The following is a 7963-nucleotide window of genomic DNA, read 5'->3' as shown; positions in this document are numbered from 1 at the left end:
GAGCAAAAGAGCTCAGGGATAGTGCCCAGACCCTTTGTTCAAGCCACACAACAGACAAAAGAAAAGTCCATTAGTTATTTAGGATGGAAGGTAACAAGAAGCACTGAGGAGTATCTTGTACCTCATCTTGCAAAAGTTCAAAAAAATTTTTTTGATAGTTTGAACAGGCTGGTCAAAAACTTCTAGATTCAAATTATCTTCCCACTTTGACATCCTGAATGCTTGTGCTATAGGTGTGCACTACCACACCACCCAGCTCCATTTTTTTCTAGTAGCCTTCTAGGAAGAAATACAGAGAAATTCCATATAAAAATAGCCCATAACTAGAATGATGTTTCATCAGCCAGACTTTGCATATTCTTCTCTGAAATTTCTTGTCAGTTCATTTTCTGGCTCAATTTTCTTCTGAAAGTCTTCTTCATATTCAGTGTTAAAACCAAGGTCAACATTTATTATTTTGGTTTTGCTTTCCTTTTGGCTTCTTTATGTTTCTTCCGACAATCCTAGAAAAATCATAAAATCAAAAACCTCTATTAATAAATACTAATTGTTCTCAAGGTGTTCAATAATTACAAAGTAAAATTTTGATCACTATTATTGCCAGGGTTGTCAAACCCATTTTGGAAATGCTCACTGGAATAACAGGGACCATTCAAACATTTGGCTGTACATGTTTAGGAGACATAATTCAGTCTTTGAAAACCTCCTGATGTCTTCCTGTTAGTCCTGCTACATTCTGGGAACAGTCACCCAACAAGCAAGTCTGTTTCCTCACCTGCAACAGTCATAGGTTTAATTAAAAAAATACCGTAATTCCTTCCAGTACTAGAATCATGAGAGTTTAAATCAAGTTCTCAGTTGTATCCTTTCTAAACCTTCATCTCTTATTCCAGCTATTCTTTTTTTCAAGGTTTCTTTTTTGTTTGTTTGTTTGTTTTTGTTGGTTGTGGGGCTTGAACTCTAGGCCTGGATGCTGTCCCTCAGCAATTCAGCTCAAGGGGAGCGCTCTACCACTTGAGCCACAGTGCCACCTCTTTCTGCTATTCTTAAACCAGGGAAATTTCAACACAAAAACAGCACCTTATTTACTGGAAGAGACAATCATGAGGGAAACAATTACTTACCATTAGTAGACTATTTGTTCGGGCTTCCCAAGCATTCTTGCTCATACTATTTCCCACACCTCTCCAGAATAAGTCAGAACCTATAAGGGAAAAAAAAAAAGTAACATGAGGTAGCCTGTTATTATAGAAATGGAAAACATTCTTGGGTTGGCATTACCGAGATCTTCAATTCTAGTCAAAACCATTTAAACAAATTTCTGCAAAACTTTGAGCTAGAGTGTGACTTCTAGTTTTCTGATGCTTACTTGGAGATAATAAGTCTTACAGACTTTCCTGCCCAGGCTGGTTTTGAACAGCAATCCTCAGATCTCAGCCTCCTGAGTAGCTAGGATTACAGGTGTCACTGGCACCTGGCCAAACTTTAAACAATGTTTCATTCAAAATGAAAAATTTACTAGAACTTTTACTGTTTATAGATCATTACAATTACATTATGTCTTTTTGTGTATTCTAAGCTTTAAGAAGCAAAGAATTCACTATCAGCCTCAATTTTTATGTGAACTTTTAGAGTACTGAAAAACTTACAAGTTTTATATGTTCGCATCTAAGCAGGTTCTTATTAACAAAAGAGGCCCTTGTTGAGGATAATGAATGAGCAGAGAATTTGGTAACTAAGGAGCTCTTGAGTCTCCAGGAGCTTTACAAGTTAATATACACTAGTATGAAAGTAACATGGGGGCCAAACCATACAACATTACAAAGGATCAGAATTTTCAGCTGTGAATTATTGGACCATATAAAACAAAGAATGCTATCTATTTTAATGGAAAAATGTACTTACCATGAAGTCTTTTATCATTTTTAGAGAAAAAGAAAAATCTAGTGGTCTCATTTTCAGGTAATATTTCTTCTCTGAAAAGGGAGAGAAAGAAAAAGAAACTAGTTAATTCACCTTATATATACATATATGTGTGTACACTCACACACACACATACACACACACTTTTTAAGGCAAGGTATATAGCCATATTGGCCTGGAACTCACTACGCAGCACAAACTGTGATCCTCCTGCCTCAGACTTCTGAGTGCTGGGATTACCAGTGTACCAACATATTCATTTTAATTTGAATATCGAAGAAAACAAAATACATTGAAGATATAAATTATGCCTTAGAAATAGCTGCTATGTTTGGTTAATGTTGCTCTGAGTTAAAATGACTCTCCCTAACCCTTTAATTCAACATTTTTTTTTTTAAATATTTGAAGCCTTGACAACAAAGACTTAAGTACAAATTATATCTTCCCCACTCTGGTCATTGATACTTGTACTCCCACAGTGCTAGTCTTTTTGGCAGTGCTCTCATGTAGAGGTACCCAGCCCACTGTAGCATTCAAACTCACTTTCCCAAGCACATCCGAGCCCTGCCTTTCCCCTGTCCCTCAATTCTGCCCAAATCTTGAGAAAAAAATAATTACACTCTCCATTATTAAAAGGCTAGAGACCTCTAGAAAAGGTCCACTGAAGAGAAGTCTAGATGCTTCCAAAATACTTCTGAAGTCATGTCTTACTCAGAGTTTACAATGATCAAATATACTGTTACACAATTACTTACCCAGGGTTGGGCTTTTCATTATCTATTTCTTCAGTAACATCTTCTTCTTCTGAACTGCTATCTTGGAAACGGGGATCTGCCTGCCAGACAGTCTTCCCAGGTTTCAGTGCTTCAACTTTATAGGTTTCTATATTTTTATGACAATAAAAGATGATAAAGTTATAATGAGCACCCATGTATTTCTTTATACAAAAGTGATTGCACTATATACACATGTAAATTTCAAATATATTATGTAGAATTCTACTTATAACTAGTTGAAAATAGGTAGTATCATTTTGCCCCTAGTGCTGGAGAAAATCTTTTCATGTGAGGCAAGTAGTCTATTACTGAGCTTCAGCCTCAGTTCCTATGTATCTTTCTTAATTTTCAAGTACTAAAAGAAACCACAGTCTAATTTTGGCATTGATAGTGACTAGGCAAGGAATATAACAATAAGAAAAACATAAAACTAAAGTTTTATAAAAGAACAACACTTTTTTTTTTAAATGCCAGTCCTGGAGTTTGAACTCAGGACCTTGAGTTTTTTTTAGCTCAAGGCTGGCACTGTACCCTCTGAGTCACAGCTCCACTTTCGGCTTTTTGGTGGTTAACTGAAAATGTGAATTTCCTGGACTTTTCTGCCCAGGCTGGCTTCAAACTAGGATCCTTAGATCTCAGCTTCCTGAGTAACTAGAATTATAGGTGTGAGCCAATGGTGCCTGGCACCACACAATTTTTCAAAAAGAACAGAGAATAACCTTAACATCTGTACTATTGAGAGAAGTCTAAAATATAACAAAATTCAGAAAAACTAGGTTTTCTTCTGCTTGAGGAAAGAAATATATCTTGATGTTTTCAAGTCCCCAAACCTCTTTCTAAACTGCTGAAAAAGCTACCCCTTACAAGTCTCCAGAAGTTTCCAACTACTAAGAATAATTCCCAGGTTGATGGTGACTAGGACTCATTTCAAGGTCAATTTCTCATACTTGGCTCTCAGATTAAAAAAAAAAAAAATATATATATATATATATATATATATAGCATCTGAATTAACTCTATACAAGAAACTTTAGTGCTAGAATGAACCTTTTCTACAAGAATATTATGTAATCAGAGCACACAATACACTGCATAAAATAACCCTGCTAATCCTGGCGCCCCTGCTCAAGCCTGTAATCCTAGCTACTCATGAGGCTGAGATCTGAGAATCGCAGTTCAAAGCCAGCCCCGGCAGCAAAGTCCGTGAGACTCTTATCTCCAATAAACCACTAGAAAACCAGAAGTGGCCTTGTGGCTCAAGTGGTAGAGTGCTCACCTTGAGCTGAAGAGCACAGGGACAGTGCTCAAGCCCAGGGTTCAAGCCCCACAACCGACCAAAAAAAAAAAAACAAAAAAAAAAACCCCACAAAATTTGCTACATTGGTATAGTTCCTTTTGGAATAACACACTTGTGCTACACACACTGATGCTATTTTATGTGCCAATCTTTTACACAGAATCACAAATTATTGTATATTTCTGGATGGTCTACCCTGCTTTTTATAGAGAACTCCCAGAAAACTGAACATGAATTTTAAAAGCTGAATAAGGAATAGGTTGCTAAAGAACCAACATTTTAGGCAGGCATGGTGATATACTTCTTTTTTTTTTTTTTGTCGATCGTGGGGCTTGAACTCTGGGCCTGGGTGCTGTCCCTCAGCTCTTCAGCTCAAGGCGAGCGCTCTACCACTTGAGCTACAGCGCCACTTCCGGTTTTCTGGTGGTTTATTGGAGATAGGAGTCTCACGGTCTCTCCTGCCCGGGCTGGCTTTGAACCGCGATCCTCAGATCTCAGCCTCCTGAGTAGCTAGGATTACAGGCGTGAGCCACCAGCACCCGGTGGTGATATACTTCTTTAGTCCTATAATATACTCCTATAAAACTCAGGGTACTTAGATAAGAAGATTGTGAGTTTGAGGCCAGCCTTGGTTATATGGCAAGACCCTATATCATAAAAGAATAGCTATTTTTCCCTTTGGCTGCTTATGGTTGAGATAGGATGAAAAATTGTAGCTGATGGTGACACAGCCTACTCATATAAAACAAAGAATGCTATCTATTTCTCCTATCATAAAGAGCAATAGTTTTGCATGTCACAGCATCTCTTATGGCATTTAAAGAAAGCTATTTGCTTCACATCTTCCTGTTTTTATGTAACAATCTTTTCCTTTTTTTGGTCGGTCCTGGGATTTGAACTCTGGGCCTGGGTGCTGTCCCTGTACTCTTCAGTTCAAGGTGAGCACTCTACCACTTGAGCCACAATGCTACTTCCGGTTTTCTAGTGGTTTATTGGAGATAAGAGTCTCACGGACTTTGCTGCCCAGGCTGGCTTTGAACCGTGATCCTCAGATCTCAGCCTCCTGAGTAGCTAGGATTACAGGTGTGAGCTACCGGTGCCTGGCTAGGGATACAATCTTTTTTTTTTTTTTACACAATGCATGCTTTTATTACAAGACTACTGAGCATACGAGGGAAATTCATCATTCAGTAACTACATCGAAAGCACAGATACTTGTAAAAAGAGAAAAAAGATTCATTAAATTATGATAGATTAAACTATGACCAAATAGAAAACCTATATAATAAAGCCAGAAAAAAAGTTGTAAAATATAGTTTACAATAATTATTCACATTCAAGGCTGTACATCAATACATACAACAATGGTGGCCCCGAACATGAATTCAATCCAAATAATTCATGTATTAGAATTTAAATAACACAGACTAAATTAGAGGCCAACCTTAGCCAGCAAATAACCTTATATAAGAATAAAAATACAAAAGTGTATATCCTAGTATCATTGCATTATAAAAAATTTTTGCTTTGCCTGTATATCACAGTTACAGCTACAGACCAGTAGGGATACAACCTTATTCTCTGGCTTCCCTACATATCTCAGCTAGCTCCCCAAGTTTCTCCCTGAAATGTAAAAATAGTTAATTTCATTCATCACATTTATGGTCATGTAACACTGAATCTCATATTAATTATCTAAATCAAGGAAATAGACCTTTATCCAGACAATAGTAAATCCAGTACAGTGAATAGACAAGCTTAATCTGCTCAAAATAAAAATGTGATAAAAAAAAGAAAAGTACCTTCATTTTCATCTTTAGTGTCTGAATCAAAAAAGGAGAATGTGAACCCGCTGGGCTGTGTGTCCCCACTTGTCTGAGCTGCAGAATTATAGCTTCCCTCTATTTCTCCAGCACAGTCCTCTTTCTGTGGTATGTCTTCTTCCTTTTTATTGCTGTCTTTTGGAGCCTGGAATATTTCTTTCAAATCCATAGCAATATCATAATACATTTCTTTAGATACTTCAGGTAGCTTCTCAGCCTCTTCTCGTTTTTTCTTTCGCTTTGCTTTACTGCAGTGACATATAAAAACATGAATATCATAAAGGCAAGTTTTGAAAAATTTAAAAAAATTAAAAGTCACATCCTTGGATAAATTTAATTCCATCCTTTTAATAATTAAGATTTACAGAGAACCTTGACCAACAAACTTTTTATACAAAATGATCTCAAACAAATGCAAATATAACTTTTTTAAATTGTGAAAATACTGAACCTCTGTACAATTACATGGGCAAGATAATGAGTACATTTCTTATCAAGCATTGTAGCCTCCTCCTTTGTTTCCCCTTCCTATCCCATCCTCTCCCTGCCCCCCCACCCAATCCTCCTTCCCCACCCCCTGCACCAAAGTTGTAAAGTTCGTTTTCGACATAACCACTTGTACATCTCATTGTTGCAATGGATCCACCTGTATCCCTATTTAAGCGATTTGTTTTTCCCCCTCCCCTCCACAAATTATACCCACATCAAATACAGTGAAAGCAGGGGTTATACCATGGGGGAGGGACATACAAAGCAACAAAGAAATAATCTTATAAATGTGTTAAAAACAATCGCATCAATGAAAAAAAAACATTTGAATACATATCTTAGGGTTCATTTCCCTAATATCAACCTATCTGACCTTTTCTGCTTGAAATGCAAATATAACTTGATTCATAGTCTCTCTCTTTCTCCCTCCCTCCCCTCCCCCCATCTCTTTTGTGCCAGTTTTGGGGTTTGAATTCAGGATCTGGACATTGTCTCTTAGCTTTTTTGCTTAAGGCTGGTGTTCTACCACTTGGCTTTTTGGTGGTTAATTGGAAATAACAGTCTTGTAGACTCCTGCCTGAGCTGGCTTCTACCCATGATCCTCACATCTCAGCCTCCTGAGTAGCTAGGATTATAGGAATGAGCTGTCAGCCAGGTGCTGGTGGCTCACGCCTGTAATCCTAGCTACTCAGGAGGCTGAGATCTGAGGATCGCGGTTCAAAGCCAGCCCGGGCAGGAGAGACCGTGAGACTCCTATCTCCAATAAACCACCAGAAAACCGGAAGTGGCGCTGTAGCTCAAGTGGTAGAGCACTCGCCTTGAGCTGAAGAGCTGAGGGACAGTGCCCAGGCCCAGAGTTCAAGTCCCACGACCGACCAAAAAAAAAAAAAAAAAAAAAGAAATGAGCCGTCAGTATATGGTACATTCTCCTATTTCTTATCTTCTAAATTATTAATTCAGAAATTAATGAAATTATCAGCTGTAAGGAATCACAGTCAATGGGCCTACATCCTCAGTTGCAAAAGGAACATAATAAATCAGATGCTTTCTATGATCATTTTAAGTTTTAAATGAAAAAGGAATCAACTGTAATTCAGTTTTAAAAATGAAGTAGACATGTGCTAAATTTACTAGACTCTTTTGGAATTGTCTATATTGTCATGTCTGCTCTATATTTAGAAATAAATATACTTTTCTCTTTAATCTCAGACAAAAAGTAACATGGCTGTTTGCAGCACAGAGTTTTTAGAAAATAAAAGATCAAAAATACCCTTTCCTATTGGAGTTCACTCTATACAAGCCATAAAGTTGTTAAAGATCTAAAATGGGAAGAAGCAGGATATCCTGCCTGTTCAGAGTCAGAAACAGTTTATCCTTCAGAAAATGAACCCACCTGGTTAGTTTTAAGATACATATACTTCTTGTGAAAAGGAGTCCTGTAAGAAAATGTCACACAGACAATTCTTTTTTTTTTTTTTGGTTGGTTGTGGGGCTTGAACTCTGGGCTTGGGCGATGTCCCTGTGCTCTTCAGCTCAAGGTGAGCACTCTACCGCTTGAGCCACGGTGCCACTTCCTGTTGTCTAGTGGTTTACTGGAGATAAGAGTCTCACGGACTTTCCTGCCCGGGCTGGCTTTGAACTGTGATCCTCAGGTC

The 7963-nt window shown here is 37.7% G+C and overlaps 1 protein-coding gene across 1 annotated transcript in view; it reads right to left on the bottom strand.

Annotated features, from left to right (window-relative positions):
- Window positions 1-7963, bottom strand: part of Nol8 (nucleolar protein 8) — a 29986-nt gene continuing 22023 nt past the window's right edge. Inside the window, exons 13-17 of the mRNA XM_013026421.1 lie at window positions 5799-6067; window positions 2679-2805; window positions 1906-1976; window positions 1125-1204; window positions 1-503 (exon numbers count right to left, since the gene is read on the bottom strand). Coding sequence (XP_012881875.1) covers window positions 453-503; window positions 1125-1204; window positions 1906-1976; window positions 2679-2805; window positions 5799-6067 — 598 coding nt within the window. The 3' untranslated portion in view covers window positions 1-452. The remainder of the gene's footprint in view (window positions 504-1124; window positions 1205-1905; window positions 1977-2678; window positions 2806-5798; window positions 6068-7963) is intronic.

This window comes from Dipodomys ordii, unplaced genomic scaffold, assembly GCF_000151885.1.
Source record: "Dipodomys ordii isolate 6190 unplaced genomic scaffold, Dord_2.0 Scaffold93, whole genome shotgun sequence".
NCBI classification, from domain to species: domain Eukaryota; kingdom Metazoa; phylum Chordata; class Mammalia; order Rodentia; family Heteromyidae; genus Dipodomys; species Dipodomys ordii.
The sequence above is the reverse complement of the archived record's forward strand: the minus strand, read 5'-3'. Positions and strand labels throughout refer to the sequence as shown.